Genomic DNA, 22381 nt, shown 5'->3' with positions numbered 1-22381 from the left:
TAAGTTGGCTGGGAACATGGCCAGGCAGCAAAAACACACCCAGATTCAGTCTCAGACTTTGGAATCTTTCTTTGGTGACAAAGACGACCAAAACATACGGCCTGAAGAAGTCAACAAAGTCCTAGAGTTTACACCAAAAGCCTCCAAGAAAAACATGAACTGGTCTCAAGCCATGGAAGAGATCAAAAAGGATTTGGAAAAGCAAGTTAGAGAAGGAAAGGAAAAATTGGGACGAGAAATAAGAATGATGCAAGAAAACCATGAAAAACAAGAAAATGACTTGCTAAAGGAGACCCAAAAAAATACTGAAAAAAATATTGAAGAAAACAACACTTTAAAAAATAGACTAACTCAAATGGCAAAAGAGCTCCAAAAAGCCAGTGAGGAGAAGAATGCCTTGAAAGGCAGAATTAGCCAAATGGAAAAGGAGGTCCAAAAGACCACTGAAGAAAATACTACCTTAAAAATTAGATTGGAGCAAGTGGAAGCTAGTGACTTGATGAGAAATCAAGGTATTATAAAACAGAACCAAAGGAATGAAAAAATGGAAGACAATGTCAAATATCTCATTGGAAAAACCACTGACCTAGAAAATAGATCCAGGAGAGATAATTTAAAAATTATTGGACTACCTGAAAGCCATGATCAAAGAAAGAGCCTAAATATCATCTTTCAAGAAATTATCACGGAGAATTGCCCTGATATTCTAGAGCCAGAGGGTAAAATAGAAATTGAAAAAAATCCACAGATCGCCTCCTCAAATAGATCCCAAAAAGAAAACTCCTAGGAACATTGTCGCCAAATTCCAGAGCTCCCAGGTCAAGGAGAAAATCCTGCAAGCAGCCAGAAAGAAACAATTTGAATATTGTGGGAAAACAATCAGGATAACACAGAATCTGGCAGCTTCCACATTAAGGCACCGAAGGGCTTAGAATATGATATTCCGGAGGTCAATGGAGCTAGGATTAAAACCAAGAATCACCTACCCAGCAAAACTGAGTATCATGCTCCAAGGCAAAATATGGATTTTCAATAAAATAGAGGACTTTCAAGCTTTCTCAGTGAAAAGACCAGAGCTGAATAGAAAATTTGACTTTCAAACGGAAGAATCAAGAGAAGCATGAAAAGGTAAACAAGAAAGAGAAATCATAAGGGACTTACTAAAGTTGAACTGTTTTGTTTACATTCCTACATAGAAAGATGATGTGTATGATTCATGAGACCTCAATATCATAGTAGCTGAAAGGAATATGCATATATATATATATATGTGTATACATATATATACATATGTTTGTGTCTATGTATGTATATATGTAGGTATGTATGAATATATGTATACACACACACACACAAAGGGCACAGGGTAAGTAATATGAAGGGATGATATCTAAAAAAATAAAATCAATTTAAGGGATAAGAGAGGAATATATTGAGAGAGGGAGAAAGGGAGACATAGAATGGGGTAAATTATCTCGCATAAAAGTGGCAAGAAAAAGTGGTTCTGTAGGAAGGGAAGAGCGGGCAGGTGAGGGGGAATGAGTAAATCTTGCTCTCATTGGATTTGATCTGAGGAGGGAATACCATATACATTCAATTGGGTATCTTACCCCACAGGAAAGATGGAGGAAGGGGATAAAAAAAGGGGATGATAGGCAGGAGGGCAGATGGGGGAAGGAGGTAGTCAAAAGCAAACACTTTCAAAAAGGGACAGGGTCAAGAGAGAAAATTGAATAAAGGGGGACAGGATAGGAGGGAGCAAAATATAGGTAGTCTTTCACAACATGAGTATTGTGGAAGGGTTTTACATAATGATACACATGTGGCCTATGTTGAATTGCTTGCCTTCTTAGGGAGGGTGGGTGGGGAGGGAAGAGGGGAGAGAATTTGGAACTCAGAGTTTTAAAAACAGACATTCAAAAACAACAACAACAAAAGAAAAGTTTTTTCATGCAACTAGGAAATAAGATACACAGGCAGTGGGGCATAGAAATGTATCTTGCCCTACAAGAGAAGAAGGGAAAGGGGGATGGGAGGGGAGTGGGGTGACAGATGGGAGGGCTGACTGGGGAATGGGGCAACTAGAATATATGCCATCTTGGAGTCGGGGGAGGGTAGAAACAGGGAAAAATTTGTAATTCAAACCTTTGTGAAAATCAATGCTGAAAACTAAATATATTAAATAAATTTTAAAAATAAATAAATAAATAAAAAGTTAACAATATCAGAGGTGGGATTCTATCCGGGATCTCACTGGGTCTCATAGTATTTTCTCCATCTTCACTGCCCCCAGTCCAGTCCCCAGTTCTGCCTTAGTAGAGGAAGTTTCCTCAAGGAGAGTATCTGTCCCATAACAATGTCATCACAAATCCTGCCAAATTTTTTAACAAAATGATGTCTGCCTCTTTGTCTGTCTGTCTCCATGTATATGTACATGTGTCTCTATATAGAAATGCTATATAGAGACACATATATGTCAGTGAAGGTTAAAATATTCTCATTATTTCGTATAATTAAATTTTGCTTTCTGTGTAATTAATAATCAATTTATTAATTAGGCTAGCCAGCAATCAGTAAATGGATGGTCAGTGATTTCTGTCAGTAACTACAGATCTCAAGGGTGACCCTGAAAAACCTTAAATTCCTTCTGGAAGGAAACTCTCCTGACAAATGAAAGTCAGCCCTGATTGGTGGACATTTAATGAAGAGGTTGCTAAAAGTCTTCACCTCCTCCTGCTGAGAACATAGCTTGATCACGAAACTCAGCAGCGTCAAGGCATCTGGATAGGGGAAGCCATTTTCATCTGGACCTCTCTGTCTAGTTTTCTCCTTCATGTGCTGGGTTGCCCTTCCCACTGGTGAGAAGTTTGCAGCCTCAAGGCCTCCTGTGGTCTTGTAGGTCCTTGGGTGGGACCTTTTCACTGAGTCCAACTTTTACAGAACAAACCTTTTTATTAAGGGGATTTGTTCTGGGAAATTTGGATTCAGTCAAAGGGCCACACTTGAGGACCTAGGGGGCCACATGTGGCCTCGAGGCCAAAGGTTCCCCACTTCTGCAGGCCTACACTCTAATGGAAGGGATCAGGAACAAAGGGTCACCCAAACTGGATTCTCTTTATACTCTAAATAGAAATTAGGTTTCCCAGTTGGGTGGGGTCCCGCTCAACAAGCATGTACCTTGAGGACTAGGAGCAAATCTCACTCAGCCATGCCCTTCGGAGATTGACTGACCTTTTCAGGATTTGGGTTTTAACACACATGAAACAAAAAGAGTGGGTCACAAATTAATAATTAGTTATTCATGTAATAGTATATTAATCTCTCTCACCTCTCATTGTGTACAAGCAAGGAAAATAAGAAATATCTCCAGGAATGGTGACAGTAAATGTAATGGTGACCATAATCACATTTATATGTCGAACAAGGCCCAATGGCCATAGTTTAAAGGGTGAAGGTGGGGCAAAAGAAGCTCAGGAACACCCTGTGTTCAGAGCCAGCCATATCTTTGGTAACCCAGAATCTACCTCCAATTCAAAGCCCTGGTGCTAATAGAGACCCTGATTAGTACCACATGGTCAGTTTGTGACAATTGGTTTTTACATGGAGTGTGGCTGAAGAAACCTGTATTTCAGCACTGAAGAGAGTGTCCTCTATAGCAGGGTTTCTTAATCTTTTTTGTGTCATAGATCCCTTTAGCAGTGTGGACCATTCCTCAGAGCAGTGTTTGTTGCCTGCATCCATAATTGAAGGAAATGCTAAATTTAAATTAAAGGTTAATAGAAATAAAGAATTAATTTTTTTCCCCATCCAAATCCACGAAACCCTAAAATCTGTCCCAGGTTAAGAACCCCTTCCTCCACAGGATGTCGACTAACAGCTGCTCTTGTCAAAGTGTACTAGTATATTGTAGTATAAATATTATAACCAGAAAATAAACATGTTAGCAAATCCAAAGGTGGCGATGTTAGAAATATCTAAGTGTAGTCAACTCTTGAATATCTGTCTGTTGGTTTTCTGGAGCCACCTTTTAAATCTTCAGCTTGATTCTTTGTAGTACCCAGATTTCCCAAATACTTTTCCCACTGCTCACAAAATTCAGACTCTTTTAATGTTTCCCCTCACTAAAACATAACAAGAAAAGTAATAATAAGAAAAATAACTCACATAATGAAATATAGAAAATAACATTTAAATTACTTTTGACCTCTGTTCTTGCAGGTCATCTGTGCCTTCCTGTGCATAATTGAGAATAAACTGTATTAATTAAAAAATGATGTGATCTTTGTCGAGAAAAATTTCTTTTCCTATCAAAACATTTCCTCAAATAGGATGAAAATAGCAAAATCGATTTAAAACATTTTATGAGATTAGCTGATATATTTTTATTTTATATTTTTATGAATATAAATTCTTTTGAGGACAACTTCAGTATCAGTAGTGTGGGTACTTCTTCTACTGGTGCATCTCCCAAGTTATTCACACCCTCTCAGCCTATTTGATTTGAGAATTTATTCTTTTTTGCAAATCCCTTGTAGAGGACTCACCCAGCTCACCAGAGGCCTTCCCCTAGTTCTTTTTCTATTTCAGGGGTACCAATGCAATGCTTTTTTGTCTATCTATTTTTCCATCCTATTCCATTGCTTCTTTGTACTGTGTAAGTTATCACAACCTCTGCAAGTTTAGGGAAAACATTTTTTATTAATGTCCTTCCTTTCTAAATTGGCTGTTGCCTTCCTAGGTCCCTTTGGTCCTTCCAGCTCTTAAAGAGTCTATAAATTATTCTCTCATTGCTTTTGACTGCCTACATACCATGCTTTGAAAATAAATTATTGCTGGTAGTAGTTCATATTGTTGCTTGTTCATGTTGTTTCTTAAGTGCCCTTTGCTTATACTAAGTCTTAATGTTATAATTATTAATTAAATTCATACCTTAATTAAATTTGTGAAGAAATGATGTTTTTAGAGAGGTCCTGGTGGAAAATGTGGTCGATTTGGGTTAGATCCAGTCTCTCACTCATACTAGTTATATGACCTTTGGGAAAGTCCCTTTATTTCACTGAATCTCAGTTTCTTCATCTGCAAAATTGACCCAGTAATACATGAAGGGTTGCTTTGAAAGTCATGTAATAATATGCAAAAACTGCTTAGTAGATCATAAAGCACTAGGTAAATATCAGATATTTTATTATTATCAATAATAATGTTAACCAATATTTATAGTGCATTTTAGTTTACAAAGCCCTTTGCTCATGGTCTCCAGCAGGTTGATGGACTTGCCCTGAGTCACATAGCCAGGAATCTTCTAATACTAAGTTGAATGTTCTTTCTACCAAAATAGGGTCTTCCTAATGTGATGGTGAAGTAAATAATAGTCATAAATTTCCATCTGGAAGGAATCTTAGAGTCCTCTGCCTCCCTAACATTTATTGACTCCATCCCCTTCTCTCTGTTCACACAACCCAAGTTCGGGAATTCATTACCTCATCCAGACTATCCCAGTAGCTTCCTAATTGGTCTCTGTGCCTCATCCCCCTTTTTAGCTCATTCACTCCACCACTGCAAAAATGATTATAGTAAAGTATAGGTCTTTCATTTCATTCTCCTGCTCAATAAACTCCAGTGACTCTGTATTATATTTAGAATCAAATATACATATATATATATATATATGTATGTATGTATGTATGTATGTATGTATGTATACACACACACACACACACACACACACACACACACACACACCTCTGTTTGGCATTTAACTCACTTCACAACCAGGCTCACACTTGCCATGATGTTCTTTCTCCCATCTTTAGGAGTGCCTGGAATGCACTCCCTCCTTTTATTTATCACTTAAAATTCCTCATTTCTTCCACCTCACTTACATAAAGCATCTAGTGCCTTCCCTCTCTCCTTTCAAAAAAATTAGCATTTCTATTTTGTATATATTTTGCTTATATTTATACATAAGTACATGTTGTGTCTGCCAATTGAATGTAAGTTCCTTGAGGGCAAGGACTGTTTCACTTCTCTCTTTGCATCCCTGATGCCTAGCACGGTGCCTGGCATGTAATAGATACTTAATAAATGCTTGTTGATTGATTGTTGACTGATCTGGAGGAAACAGATTCAGAGAGATTAAATGCCTTGCCCAAGGTCACAAAGCCAGTAAGTAGCAGAGGTGGAGTCCAGAACCCTGGTGCTTGGGCTCCTTCCACTCAACTACACCAATCTATAGAAACTGGAAAACAGACACTTGACAACTTTAAAGGAAAAGTGACTTGTATATGAAGTAGATTTACTGGAAAAAATAGCATCGCAGAACATAATATGATAGTCAGTTATAACCTGGGTACTTTTTATTTACTTCTTTGTATGCCAAAGATTTCATCACCTAAAGGGAAGGGCTCACTGTTCAAGAAATGTCTCTTTTTTTCGGCTGATTGAGGAACAAAAAAAGGAGAGTTCATGCACATAATTTTTTTTCCTGTTTATTCCTGGCACAGCATAAACCCGTAAACAGTGCTTTTTTTCATTCATTCATTCATTTTGATATTTTCTACATTTTCTTTTCATAACACATTTTCCCTTTCTTAAATGCCTCAGCAGAAAATAATCTTTTGTGAGTTAAAACTTTTAAAGAGTATCATATGTGTGTTTATGGGAAATCTGGAAATGATTGAGATGTTAAAACAAAAGGCTTCAATAAAACTCTAGAAATCACTCTTGTCTTTTAGAATATCATTTTAGATTTTGCTTCCAGTAAACAGGCATACCCTTTCTTAAGCAAACCCAAAAGATGAAAATACCGATTTGGTTCAAAAAACAAAAAACTAAGAAGTTATTTTTTCCATTTGAAGGATTTGACTCCAGAAAAACTCACAATATTATTATTTGTGATAATAAGCTTTCCTAATACATTTAAAGTATTATTTGATTTTTATTTAAGGGAGGCATAACTCTAACCTGGGTTGGAAGAAAAAGCTTCAGTATTAAGCTTATGTAAATTAGGTTAAAATAGTACTTAAATAAAATTTATTGTATTTTACATGTAGCCAAAGTAGATTCTGAGGATGATTTCATCATAGGACCTGAAAAGTTATGTTTGATTAACTTTTATATGTTTGATTAATTTTTGTTTGTTCATGCATTGATTAGTAACGCATTAATACTAGGTAGAACCATTAAAGTGAAGAGCTGCATATAATGAGACATTACCACTGTTGTTTAGAATTTTAGATAGTAGACTCTAGAGGAGCAGGCATCGCACCTTGTTTAGTTTATGGTGAACTTAGCAAGTGGGGAAAACTGCAACTGGTTCAAGTTTGTCTTTGGTGTACTCTTGTCCTACCTTCAAGTCATACTTTCATATACTGCTCCCTGGACTGCCAAAGTCCCTCCCAGCAGGCCAGCCCTTGCCCAACAGGGTCCTATTTTTAGTATTTATTTCTTCTTTCCACCATCAAAAATAAATCTGCTTTCACATAATTATCAGTTTGGCAGTGATGGCTAAAAGTTGATACATATATTGCCTCTTTAGGAATATTTACATTTTTAGAGGTGACTCAGTGACTAAAATCAGTCAGTCGGTCAGTCAGTAGGTATTTATTAAACACTTAGTATGTGCCAGGCATTGTTTAGCTTGGGATATACAAAGAAAGGCAAAAATGTAGTCCTTGCTCTCAAGGATCTAATGGAAAAGATAACATACAAGCAATTATGTGCTTACAAGCTATAGACAGATGCAGTGTAATCTCAGTGAAAGAAATTTTTGGAAAGTGGGGGAGATTCCTAGAAAGGAATTTGAGCTGAGTGTCTTAAAAACGACGAGATATCTCAACTGCTTTAATTTCAGGCAGGTGATAGATATTCTAAAGTTTAAATAATACTACTCTGTTGATTAATTATGATTGGAAAAAAAATCCAAAGCTTTCCTCAACTCACTTAAATTTCTTTTGTCTGTCCTGAAACAAGGCGCAGACTCTTTTATGGTATGTCATTCTTCCTCTGATCTGCTTTTTTTTTTAATTTAAAAATGTTTTAAATTGTTTTTCCTTTCTACTGCCCCTCCTCAAACTCAACACTTAAAAAACAAATTCCCACACTGGCCCTGTCTAAAAATGCATGTCTCATTCTGCCTCTCACTTCTCTGGGTGGAGGTAGGTGGCATGAGGTAGCACCACCTTAGTTTCCACTTTAGGTCTACTATGAAAACAACAGCTATAAATATTTTTGTACAAATGGATCCTTGATCAGCTTACTTTTTAACTTCTACAACTTTGAACTCTCAGGCACTGATCCATTAAAGCACTAGCTTGGTATTTAAAATCCTGAATTACATGATGCTGTTTGAATAACATTTCTTGGTTCCTCTTCCCAGTAGAGATGTGACAGTCTGAGCTCGTGGAATGTTGCATATGCTGTCAGATGTGTTTACTTTTGCATTTGTTTTATTAAACTGTTTTTCTTTGTTATAACGGAAGGTTCAATGCCCTTGAGAGAAGGGGGATGAAAGGGTCACATTGGGAAATAAATGTGATGTAAAAACAAAATGAAAGGCACTGATTTTTAAAGAGGAAAAGAGGAAAAAAGAATATTTGTTGTGTGTGTGCTACAGTTGTGCTGATCAGATTGTACCTCTCCATTGTGGTATTTGAGTTGCATCTGTTATTCACTCCCCATATGCTCAGTTGAATGTATACTATACACTAGACAGCAAGGTAGCCAAAAAGAAAATAAAACTACAGGCACACAGGAGGTCCCAGACCCTTACATACATCTCTTCACTGTCTTCCTGACCCCATTTTTAATCCTACCTGATTAAATAAATGCGTAAACCACTTTTTGTAACTTTGAAAGTTATTGAGCAGTAAGGGAATCTAGAATGTGCAAAAAGTATATCCGTTGCCTCTTTTGTTGATCTTAGCCACAGCTAGCTAGCTAAAAGTAATAGAAATACCACATTTTCCAGTTAATAGAAATAGTCCATAAGGACAATTTAACATAAGGGCAGTTCCTTAACAGAACTAAAAAATGATAAGACCTTTTTTTTTATCATTTTATCCAGTTATATGAGTCTTAATCATGAATTCTCATATATGGTCAAGGGAAAGTTGGAGAGTTTGGGAATGTGAGGTAGTTGGCACAATTTAAATAAACAGAAACACTACCAAGTTCATTGACTCCTTTGCAAAACTGCCGTTAGACCAGGGCTATCCAAAATGCGGCTCATGGGCCGCATGTGGCCCACAGTGCGATTTGTGTGGCAGCCTACAAGCATAGAAATGTACATAAATGCTACAGTAAATGAAGTCAAGCTACCGCAGAGCTCTCACTTAAAATGGCAAATCAAAATATATTGTCTGTTGTTTCAATAAAAACCTAAGGTTGGACAGCCCTGCCTTAGACCATCCAAGTCACAGGACTGTCTATTTTCTTTAAGTGTAGACCTTATAAACTCTGAGGACTATTATCCCAACTCAAATTCTCGCTGGAGAATTGGGTCCTGCAGAGCCAGGCTACATTTCTCCCTCAGAGATCTAGGGCTATCACTGAGGAGCTGAGGATATCTGTCAAATGCCTTTAACTTAAGCTCCCATTCTGCTGTGTTCCTTCACAATATCACTCCAGTGTCATTTAACCAGTTAATGTCAATTAACTTTTACAAAAGAGTATTTACATTGCAAGCCTAGAAGTCACAAAGCATTCTTCCTCAACACCCAGAGGCTCACTCTCCCCTATATCACCTTGGTGCCTGGGGGGAATTAGCTCTAATTGAAAGCTGTTTGAATAAACCACTCACCCTACCAATTTCACTTGCCAACTCAACCTAGCTGGTGGATGAATTGTTGTCTCTTCTTATCTGCTTCTATTCACTTTTATGTTGGTTCAGGCAGGTTGCCCAGGACTTCACTTCTCTCTGGTTTCAGCTGTCTTTAAAATCAAACATGGACCCCCAGCTCTCCTGACCTTTAGAAGCTCATAAAGTCCTAGCCTTGTCCAATACTCCTTCGCCTAAGAGCAGGAAAGAACAAACACGGCAAACATGAGAAAACAACGATACCATATACACAGCTTGCCTGGTGGCCTAGGTGAGGAACTCTTTCCCTACCCAGAGGCTTATGGCACTCCTCACTTAAATGCATCCAGATAAAAGAGAGAGCCCAAATCATCTGCTTAGAGCCATTTGTAAACATTCTTAGTTCTGGCTCAGAAGCCATTGAGAGGCTTCTCTTCTTCAAACAGACTTAAAACAATACCTGTGTTCCGAAGCCCATATGGGGATTATATCAGCATGATGTGGTGCTTGTGCTTGGACCCTAATTCTAACAGCCTCTACTTAGGTGCCTGTGCCAGAACTCCAATTCCAAAACACACCTAGTTCTCAAAACATATTCTCTCCCAAGCAGTCTCTCTCTAGCTAAAGGGCAGCATGCCCCAAGTTATCTCTGCTTCTTCCTCAGTAAGCAGCTATGCCTAATTATAGATTGATCCCCGGATGCTGATAATTGACTATATGCTGAGTCTAACACATATCCTAGACATAGTCAAATGTATACTCCCTTACATTAATCTTGACTAACAAGACACTTGATGGAACTGAGCAGAATATCTCCAGGTAGCCCTGACCACTTGGTGACTTAGTGACGTTTCACAGTCAAAACCACATCTCCTCCTAGCCCCACCTTGGGCTATTTCCCAGTGAACTCTGGGTAAGATACCTGCATAGTAGATACAAAAAGTGCATGTTCCTTTAAGAACTAACCACTCCTTAACCACACCTTAACCACTCCCTAATCCCACCCCAAAACACCTAACTGACATGTTTCCCCCCTTTAGCCCCCTAAAACCTTCTATAAAAATTCCCCGTGCACCCGTCTATGGTTGCAGTTTCTAAGAACTCTTGCTGGCTGTAAAGTGCAATAAATCTTTGCCTCCTTGACTTAAAGAATGCTTGGGTCCATGAATTCATTCCAGGCAACCTTGACCTGGGAACTTTAGTTTGGGATCCCTGAATCCCTGCATTTTTCCCCCTCAACATGGTTGGAACAGCTCAAGGTCCCAAGCTTTCTCCGAGTCAAGATAAGCCTCCTCTTCCCTCCCCCTGTGGTTTTCTCCCCTCAAGCAACCTAGGCATTGCTTGCAGGGACGTTTGGGTAGAGCCTTCGGAAGGCTCGGGTTTGGCCTCTGACAGACCTCAGCATACTTCCCTTCTTCTGACAAGAGACACCTCGTTTCAGGGAAAAATTACGGTTTTGCTCACCCTCTAGGACGCTAGTCGGTCGAGCTAGCTTCAGGCGCTTCAGGTACCCCTTTATTTTTTATTTTTAAGGCTTACAGGCAATAAGCATGGGCCAATCTCCTTCCATCCCCCAAGATTCACCCCAGGTCATTTTAAAGCATGGTCTCCAAGACCCCAAAAAAGCATGGCATCTGGCCTCCATTACATTCCTGAGGGCCAAGAAATGTCTAATTTGTGCAAAGGATTTCTAAGAATCCTCTCTGAGCTTTCTGTTGTTTTCTGTCTGTGTCTGTTCTGTGTGTTTGTGTTTCTGTGTGCTGTGTAATCTGACACCCTGTAGTGTCCATTATCTCTATCTTTCTATCCCTCCCTGACTCCAGTCTCTTTGGAGGAGCAGGAGGGTGGGAGACAGAAAAGTATTTTGTTGTTTAGGTTACAAGATGGAAAAGTCAAGTTGAAGAGGGTAAGAAAAAGTGTCAGGTCAGAACTAGAAAGAAATAAGGTATGTGCAGTTTTAAAGGGACTTTAATCAAAGTCTACCAGAAAGGAAAAGCAAGAAAGTTTAAGGAAGGTATAATCTATGTGCATGAACAGTGTGACTAGAGGTTTTGAGAGTAAAAGGGTTGGAAACTTTTGGGAAGTTGTTGGGAAACATGTCAGTTAGGTGTTTTGGGGTGGGATTAGGGAGTGGTTAAGGTGTGGTTAAGGAGTGGTTAGTTCTTAAAGGAACATGCACTTTTTGTATCTACTATGCAGGTATCTTACCCAGAGTTCACTGGGAAATAGCCCAAGGTGGGGCTAGGAGGAGATGTGGTTTTGACTGTGAAACGTCACTAAGTCACCAAGTGGTCAGGGCTACCTGGAGATATTCTGCTCAGTTCCATCAAGTGTCTTGTTAGTCAAGATTAATGTAAGGGAGTATACATTTGACTATGTCTAGGATATGTGTTAGACTCAGCATATAGTCAATTATCAGCATCCAGGGATCAATCTATAATTAGGCATAGCTGCTTACTGAGGAAGAAGCAGAGATAACTTGGGGCATGCTGCCCTTTAGCTAGAGAGAGACTGCTTGGGAGAGAATATGTTTTGAGAACTAGATGTGTTTTGGAATTGGAGTTCTGGCACAGGCACCCAAGTAGAGGCTGTTAGAATTAGGGTCCAAGCACAAGCACCCCATCAAGCAGAGCATGCTCATAAGGACAAGGCTCTAATTGAACAGTCCCAGTCCCTTGTTACATAACGATAATTTTTTTTTCAAATACCCTTACAAGGAATCCTTGTGTTTTGTTTTTAAATGCTTGGACAATTCAAAATTGAGTAGAATTTTCAAATCACAACCACGTTTGTGTAAGGACAAATATGGAAACTTAATTTTTCCTCTCTGTAAAATCTGTATTTTTTATTTTTATTGCTATCTTTTGCCTTAACATCATCTTTATTTCCAAATACATCACTTTTTCCTCTCCTACCCAGAGAGCTAACCCTTGTAATAAATGATTTTTAAACCAACAGGGGAAAAAAAGTAGTTAACAGTATATAATTTGAGTCTGATAGTACCTACATTGTTCTATATCCATACCTTCCCCTCTGCAAAGAAGTGAGGAAAGTGCAGCTTTCCTGTTTCTACTTTACAGTTAGACTTGATCTATGTAACATTCCATTTTTTTTGTTGCTTTTCCTTCCATTTAAATTATGGTCATCATGTATATAATTTTTCTGGTTCTGATAACTCAGTTTGTATCATTTCACATAAGAATTACCATGCTTCTCTGTGTTCTTCAGATTCATTGCTTCTTAATATTCTGTTATTCACATATCACATTTGTTTAGTTATTCCTCAATCAACTGGCTTCCTTGCCACTACAAAAAGTACTGCTTTAAAACAACAAGCATTTATTAAATGTGTACTATGTGCCAAGCCCAGGGGTAAGTGGTAGAGATATAAAGAAAAAGAAAAACTGCCCCTGCCCTTAAGGAGCCTACATCCTAAAGAGGGCAAGAGTATGAATATCAGTAGGCACCTATAAGATAACATGGAATTGATGGTAGGTAACTTTAGAGGGAAAGGCATTAGTAGCTGGGAGGTGGGGGAAGGGCAGAAGAGAGGCACAGACTCCTATAGAAGGTTACATGTGAAGAGTCTTGCAGGAAGCCAGAGATTCTAAGAGGTATAGGTGAAAATAGGAAGCATTCCAAGCATGAGGGACATGGGGAACATGGAGATGGGAGATGGAGAGACTAGTACTAGATATCTAGACTGGAAATCATCATCTTAAAGATGATAATTGAACCCATGGGAGCTGAAGAGATCACAAAATTAAATAATATAGAGAGAACAAAAAAGAGGGGCCAAGGACAGAGTCTTGAGGGATACCCACAGTTAATGGTTATGATGTGGATAAACATCCAGATAGGTGGTGGAGAACTAGTGACATGAAAACCCAAAGAAAAGAGAGTCCAGGAGGAGGAGATTAAAAGATTAAAATCCAATGCTACAGAGAGATCGAGAAAGATGAGGACTGAGAAAACACCATTAGATTTTGGCAATTAAGAGATTATTAGTAACCTTGGAAAGAGCAGTTGTGGAATGATGAGGTCAGAAGCCCCACTGCAGAGTGAGAAGAGGGAAAGTGAGGGTACTTACTATAGATTATTTTTCTCAAGGAGTTCTGCTAAGAAAGTGAGAAGAGATATAGGAAGATAGCTAGCAATAATAGTAGAATCTAGTGAGGATTTTTTAAGGATAGAGGAAACTCAGGCATGTTTTTTAAAAGAAAAATGTTGGAAATGAAGTAGTGTCTACAAGATAGCAACAATTTGGATAAGGATTGAAAAAAATCACGTACCTGAATTTTTCCAAATACAAAGAGGCTTGACATTATGCTGGCAAAGTATTTGGATATTTGATTAATTTTTTAAGTTTTCATCTGGATGTTTACATCCTATAAATGGTATAAGTTATAGTCATGGAAGCAGCATACATATACATGTGTATGTGTGGAGATATACATACAACATACATATCTCCTTGTCTTTTCAGTGAGGATTCAAATGTTTTGTTTTCCTATTGCATCTTGCATGTGGACAGAAGGCAAAGTTCAAGTTAGGATAAAGCCTTTATTAACCCTATTGACTGCTCAAGGCAACATTTTCTGTTATAATCCAGAACTAAATTGTCCTTTTTTAAGGAAATAACCTGAAAATATGTGCGCCTATATTACTGCTAACAATTAAAATAGTATGCAGTATAGCATGAACACTTAGCTGACTATTGTAAATGATGGAATTATTCTCATTTTTTAAGATTAGTAGATTAAATTGGCCCTCACATTTATGTTGTCAAAAGTTATTGTATATGCAGGAGTCTTTGCCTTCAGAAATGACAACAGACTCTGGAGGCTTGTAGGGAAAAGAAAATTTCTAATTGAATCATTTGTGGTTATAGAGGAAATGGATACCAGACCAGAATTTCCATAATACAAACTAAAACTCGAAGGTTAAATCTACTTTTATAGCTAGCTAGGATTTATTGTGACAATGTCATATAGTCTACCAAATTTATCTTAAAATATATATATATACATATATATATATTTAATTTTGTAGGGTGATTTTTCATATTTTTGCCTCCTATCTATAGAGAAGAAAACTTTGATGTATAATTCTGTTACATGTTGACTGTCACAGAAAGCCAGTGTCTTCGTAGCAGACCAATAAAAGATAGCTTTTAATTCCTACTTTGTTGCTCAGCCCACCTTAATACAGTGGGCTTCTTCATCTGTTCTGATCTAGACATGATCATAAAATGCTTTGCAAAAATACTATCAAGGCCAAGAACAGTGGGCCCAGTGTCAGGAACACCTGAGTTCTCATCTAGCCTTAGATACTACTATCTGTGTGACCTTGGGCAAATCATTTAATTTCTGTTTACCTCAGTTTCCTCAACTGTAAAATGGTGATGATAATAATAACCAGCCATGGTTGTTATAAGGATCAAACGAGACATTATTTGTAAAGTGCATTCTATAATACCTGCCACATAGTAGGTGCTATATAAATGCTAGCTATTAGTGTTGTTATTACACCAAACATAGATATCACAATCCCTCCACAAGGACTTTCCGTGGCTAAAAAAATGCATCACCTCTTACTTTTGCTATACTGGTCAGTGGCCTCACACTCATAGTCTGTCTACTTTTTTGTTACCTCTATACTACAATGAAGTATTAGAGTAGAGTTTTAGTGGAGGACTGTCAAGTACAATAAATCTTAAATAATAACATTATTTGTGTATTTGCCATCTCTTTACTTATAACCCCATATTTATCCTGGCTTTGGCACTTAGGGTTCCCAGAGGGATAACCCTTTGTGTTACTACTCAAATTCAGCCAGCCAGCAGACCCAGTTAGCTTTTAGAAAAGGCATTTGCTCAAATGGAATAGCAGCAATAGTTGTTCCAAAGTATTTCTCTCTCAGAAACATGGAGCTCATTTTCCAAAGAAAACACAGAGTCAAAGGTGAAAGAGAATAGGCATGAGCTTAAAATACAGTAGTAGGGAGGCACACATTTAGGAGACAAACATAGCTAAGAACATATACTTCAGTCTCTACTCTGAGTCTGTCAGTTCTCTGGAGGTAGATGTCATGTTTCTTCTTGAGTCCTTTGAAATTATGGTTGGTCATTGTGTTGATTAGAGTTCCTAAATGTTTCAAAGTTGTCTAGCTTTTCACAGTATTGTTATTATTGTAGAAATTGTTTTCCTGGTTATGCTTACTTCACTTTGCATCGATCCATACAAGTCTTCTCAGGTTCTTCTAAAACCCCTTCTTCATTATTTCTTACCACAAAATACTATTCCTTACCTTTATATACCATAGCTTGTTCAGCCGTTCCCTAATTGATGAGCATTGCCTCAGTTTTTAATTCTTTGCTACCACAAAAAGAGCTGCAACAGTTATTTTTGCATGTGGGTCTTTTTTTTTCCTCTTTCTTTGATTTCTTTGGGGGCATAGACCTAGTAGTGGTATCACTAGGTCACAGGGTGTGCCCAGTTTATTAGATTTTGAGGGATAGTTCCAAGTTGCTTTCCAGACTAGTTGGGTCAGTTCACAGCTATACCAGTAGTACATCAAAGTACCTGTTTTCCCATAGCCTCACCAGCATTTGTCATTTTCCTTTTTAATTAGCTTTGCCAGTCTGATAGATGTGAAGCAGTATCTCAGACTTATTTTAATGTGCATTTCTCTAGTTGTGATGTAGAGCATTTTTCACATGAGTATTGACAGCTTGGATTTCTTCCTCTGAAAACTGCCTATTCATATCCATTGACCATTGGCAATTGAGGAATGGCTTTTATTCTTATAAATTTTACTTACTTCCCTTCTATATCTTAGAAATGAGACTTTTATCAGAGAAATTTGTTACAAAGATTTTCCCTTCAATTTCATGATTTTCTTCTAATTTTATCCACATTGGTTTTGTTTGTGCAAAACCTTTTTAATTTTATATATTCAAAATTGTTCATTTTACCTCCTATGAATCTCTGTCTGTTGTTTGGTCATGAACTCTTCCCCTGTCTATAGATCAAACAGGTACTTTCTTCCATGGTGCTTTAATTTGCTTATGATACCGTCTACTGTGTCTAAATCATGTACCCATTTGGAGTTTATCTTCGTATATAGTGTGATGTTAGTCTACACTGAGTTTCTGCCAGACCTGTTTCCAGTTTTCCCAACAGCTTTTGTTGAATAGTGAATGAACAAATGTATGGTTTTATTCATGGAAAACCCAATAAAGAAATTGTGTCATCATCTGCTTTGTTGTTACACCCTGAGAACCCCTGGACCTTGCTATCTGACTTATAACTAAATATGTATGAGATATACCATATCCATAACTGGAATCTTTGGATTTATCAAACACCAGATTACTGTGCTCATTTGCTTCTGTCACATACCTAATCTGTGATAAACCTCTCTATTTCCTAACTGGTACCAAATCGTTTTAATGAGACATTTATTAGAAGGCCATTTAGGTATGAAGAGGCCATCAAGAAAAGCTTGTTGACTAAAAAAAGGCAAATTGCTCAAACAAGGAGAGATTATTGACCAAAACAATTATTGACATATTTTGTGTTTTCTTCATATTGTTTGGTGTCTTAGACTTGTATCTTCCCCTTCTTTTATACTGTATCTCAAAAATGTTTTCTCACTGGAAAAACTAGCCAAGGTTTTAGGACTTCAAATTTTTAACTTCTTTTAAAATATCCCATAACAACAATAATTTAAAAAATAGTATCTTAAAGTGTAACACAAAGTATAACACTCTGGGGTTTAGAGAGTGTTTTCATGTTCACAAACCTCATAACTCTATTATAAGGCCAATGTTATTGGACCAGTTTTACAGGAAAAGAAACTTAAGACTGAGAGAAATTAAGTGACTTGCTCAGTGCCACCTAGCTAGTATATGGTTGAGCAGGACTTGAACCTAGATCTTCCTACTGTGATTTCCACATCCAAGCCTTGTTAAGCATCACATTTCTCAGAGCAGAATGTCAAATATTGTCTTGCTGAAAAAAAAAAAACTTTATCACACTTAGATATGGGAATTCAAAAAGAATACCTAATGACCTAACTGTGGGCTGCTAGGTGGCACATTAAATAGAGCACAGGGCTTGGAATCAGGAAGATTCATCTTCATGAGTTCAGATCAAACCTCAGATACTTATTAGCCATGTAACCCTGGGCAAGTCACTTAACCCTGTTTGCCTCAGTTTCCTCATCTGTAAAATGAGTTGGAGAAGGAAATGGCAAACCACTCCAGTATCTCTGCCAAGAAAACCCCAGATGGGGTCACAAAGAGTCAGATATGACTGAAACAACTCAACAATAGCAATAGGACCTGACTGTAGGCCTGCTGTGGCTACAAAATCTAGATAGAAAACACCAAGTATTTTCATCACACTTGCAACTGTAATGAATGTCAATACTCATGTATCCATTTTGATTCAACTGTCTTCATTTAGGTGCTTGCAGATCCCGTCCTATAATAAAGGAGTGGTTTGTGTACTTTGGGAATCAGCTGAAGCAGCCGGAACTGGTACAGCCCATAAAACTAGATATTCCAGGTAGGATCAAAATTAACTTTATTAGAAGTATTTCGTATTAATGTATTTATCACATATTCTGTAGCTCCAATATGACTCCTTCACAAGAAAAGACCAGATGTTAAAATATAAGATACCCATACGTTACTGAGACTTTTAGCCTTCAAATCAGTAAAAAAATACCATATCATGTTGAACTGAATTCTTACATTGGGGTTGAGAAAATGGGGCTAAGAAAGGAAATTTTGGAGGTAGGGAAGAAGGGAGAAAAAAATAGGTTATGATTCATGGAATCATGCATTTTGGAATTGGAAGGGATCTTAGAAACATTATCCAGTCCTCTCTTTGTTTTTTAGGTATAGATGGTTAAGAAAATAGTGTCTGAAAATGGAGATTTAAATTCCTTAACCAGGGCTTAAAATATCGGAGAGTTGGGTTCATGACCGTGGATTAAGTATACCTAACAAGGGCTAGTAAAAATGTATTTGCCTTGAGCCTCACAAAACCAATTAGAAGGGTTTTAAATGAAAAGAGAAGGGAGAGGAATAAAACTGTCTACATATCTACCAGGCTAGAGATCATAGAGAATACTTACAATATAGGAAGAATAGTAGTAGAAATGTCCAGAAATTCACAAAAGGAAAAGTCCAAGAAAGGACCAGCAATAGAATCTGTGGCTTCAGATGTCTATACATAACATACTGCCTTCCATAGGCATCGCTGAGCCTTGTTGAGTTGAGACGTGACTGAATATAATTCTTGAAGAGTATACTTTGTTCTAAAGAAATAGCACATGTAAAAGAGTCTGAGGATGAAATAGAATTCCAGGAAAAATCCAGAAACCAAATAGGGGCAAATATCATGGAGAACATTTTGGGGAAGATCACTAGCGAAGCAGAAAGATAAGCAATATTGTCATGAAAATATTCTAGAGACTCCCTGAATAGAAAACAAAACAGAGAAGGAGTTTGGGAAATACATTATAATAAAGTCCCAAAGTTATGGTACAGCCGTCATGAGGGACTTCCGTCATCTAGACATCTGTTAGAGATATCTCTGCCAAAAGCAGAGCGTCTGATAATTTAATAACAATTGAATCCTTCAAAAAGTAGAAAAAGCAAAAAGAGCAACTGCGATTTCTGGACCTATCAACAAGGAAACAAATCTGATTGCTAAAGTAGAAATGACGGGGACTGTGGGGAGAAGAGGCAGCTGGGAGAGTGTCAGGAAGGCCTAAGCCCAAATCCGGCCTGAGACCTTTTCTAGCTGGGTGACCCTGGGCATGTTGTTTGACTTTCGTGTACTTCAGTTTCATCATCTGTAAAATGGGATTAATAATGCCCCTACTTCCCAGAGTTATTATGAGGATCAGATCATTGTGATATTTGTAAAGCACTTTGCAAACCTTAAGGCTCCTTATAAATGCTAGTAATTATTACTGAAGATAAGGAAAGGAACACTATTAGAAATTATGATGGAGCAGGAGGAAAAAGCTGAGTCTTGTCTGACCTATACCCTGCGTTTTTTGAGATTTCAAAGGTTTCCAGAGAAAAGGATAAGTAGTATCCCATGGCCTAAAACTATAAGGGCAGATCAGCCTAGGAGAGATGGGGAAATTCTTAGTGATGAAATTTTGAATATACAAAGAGAAACCATTCTAATGAGGGGTAGAAGAGGAAGAGGCCTAAAGAAACTGGTGCGCACGTACAGGGAGCTCGTCTACAAACTTTAATACCAAACAGATACAAAGGATGGAAATAAGGGCAGATAGTGAAGAGTAAACACAAAAGTATAGCACAGTCCTGTAAGAATAGTGTTGAGTGTGAATTAACAGACATTTTATTAAGCACCTACTATGTATCAGGTATTGTGGTAGGCACTGGGGATATAAATACAAAGAATGAAACAAACCTTACTCATTAGGAGCTTATATTCAAATTGGGGAGACTTCCCCCTGTTATTTTAAAATAATATTTATATGTATGATTATGTATGTATGTCAGGTATCTATATATACATATATATATAGTGAATAAATACAAAGTACTTAAATATGAGGTATTTTGTTGGGAATTCTGAAAGGCCTTATACAGAAGATCATGCTTGAGCTGCATCTTAAAGGAAAAGAGAAACTCTGAGGAGTAAGGAGAGAGTGCTTTCCAAGAAGGTAGGAATGGCTATATGAAGATGGTAGAGTGTCATATGCGAAGAAGAGAGAGAACACCAGTTTGTGTGGACTGCAGAGTACGGAAAAGTATGCAAGTAATGTCTGGTGAGGCTGGAAAAATGAATTGGGGCCAGGTTGTATAGGGCTTTAAAAGCAAACAACAGAGTTTATATTTTATTCTAATGGAAAAATGAAACCTCTGGAAGCAACCAAATAGGGGAGTTACATGGTCAGATCTGGTCAGCTTAAGGAGAATTATTTTGGCATCAGGCTGCATGAGTGTGAAGAGTGGTCAGATTCAAGAGCTGTTGTGGAAACAGCAAGATTTGTCAACTGACTCGATCAGTTGGCTGAGAAAGAGTGAGGAGTCCAGCATAATGCCAAAGTTATAAACCTAGGAGACTGGAAGAATGATGGCACCTTTCATAGAAATGATGAAGTTTGGAAGAGAGGAGAATTTGAGGGGAAAGATGAGTTACGTTTTACACATATTGAGTTTGAGATGTCTCCAGGACATTAGGTTCAAATTGGCCATTGATGGTACAGAAATGAAATTCAGGGGAAGAGTAAGGAGAGGGAGGGAGAGAAAAAGAGACAGAGAGAGAGAGAATCTCATATATATGTGTGTATATATCTATATCTGCACATACATATACACATGTAAATATACATGAGTTATATAAATTTATATCCACATGTATGTCACAGATATATATCTATGCACACATAGGTACATACGTACACATGAAATTATTATATTTTAAATTATAATATATTAATATTATAATATAAATTATTATACTGTATTTTTATGTGTGTGTGTGTATCTGCAACTCATCTGCATAGAAATAACAGTTAAAACCAGAGAAACTGCTGAGATTCCCAAAAAAATATAGAGGGAGAAGAAGGCCTAGGATAAAATGAGAAACACCCACAGTTAGATGGTGTGATCTGGATGAAGAGCTAACAGAGAAGATTGTGTATGAGCAGTCAGCCAGGTAGAGTGAAAACGAGGAGACAGAAGAAGGGAGTGATCATCAGTGTCAGAGTCTGAAGAGTGGTTGAGAAAGATGAGAATTGAGAAGAGATCATCAGATTTGGCCATTAAGAGATTATTGGTAACTTTGCAAAGAGTTGTTTCAGTTGGAGTGGTGAAGTCAGAAATCCGATTACAAAGAACTGAGGAGTAATGGAGGGAAGAGGAAGTAGAAGCAGTAATTATAGACAACTTTTTTCAAGGAGTTTGACTGAGAAAGAGAGGAGACGTTTAGGACCACAGCTTGAAGGGATAGTAGAGTCTAGTGGAAGGTTTTTAGGGAGGAGAGAAATTTGGGCATGTTTGAAGACAGTAGAAGAGGAATCAATATATAGGGAAGAGTTGAAGATTGAAGGGGGGGGGGACTGTTGAGGATGCTGTCTCCTGAAAAAGATGGGTAGGGATGAGATCCTATGTACATGTAGTGGATTTGACCTTGGCCCAAGAGAAATACCACAACTTTTTCAGAGATTTGGGGAAAGGAGGAGAGTGGGAGATGATGTGAAGGGGTTTTGAGATGAAGAGAATGGGAGAAAAACGAGCCTCAGTTCTCAGGAAAGCTGAGAGAGAGGAGGAAGAGGGAGTTTGGGGAGGCTAGAAGAGGGAAGAAAAGGTTTTGAATAGCTTCTGTGGGGAGTGAGACAGAGAATCAATTAGAAATAAAAGGACTATCTTGCTTCAGTGAAGGCCCAGTTAAGGTTGGATAACTTGAATTTGTAAAGTACCCAATCGGCACAGTTGTGATATTTCCTGTAGCTGCCTTCACCCACTTGTGAGTAGAAGCCAAGGAGGTAAGATGGTTAGAGTCATTCAGGGCTAAGTTTTGGCAA

The 22381-nt window shown here is 37.8% G+C and overlaps 1 protein-coding gene across 2 annotated transcripts in view; it reads left to right on the top strand.

Annotated features, from left to right (window-relative positions):
• Positions 1 to 22381, top strand: part of FAM120B (family with sequence similarity 120B) — a 134619-nt gene that overhangs the window by 20303 nt on the left and 91935 nt on the right. For both annotated transcript variants that reach the window (XM_036767302.1, XM_036767303.1), the window contains exon 4: positions 18268 to 18369. In XM_036767302.1, the coding sequence (XP_036623197.1) occupies positions 18268 to 18369 (102 nt within the window). The remainder of the gene's footprint in view (positions 1 to 18267; positions 18370 to 22381) is intronic.

This window comes from Trichosurus vulpecula, chromosome 7 (genome assembly GCF_011100635.1).
Source record: "Trichosurus vulpecula isolate mTriVul1 chromosome 7, mTriVul1.pri, whole genome shotgun sequence".
NCBI lineage: Eukaryota > Metazoa > Chordata > Mammalia > Diprotodontia > Phalangeridae > Trichosurus > Trichosurus vulpecula.
Note: the sequence above shows the minus strand (reverse complement) of the source record. Positions and strands in the feature narration are given on the sequence as shown.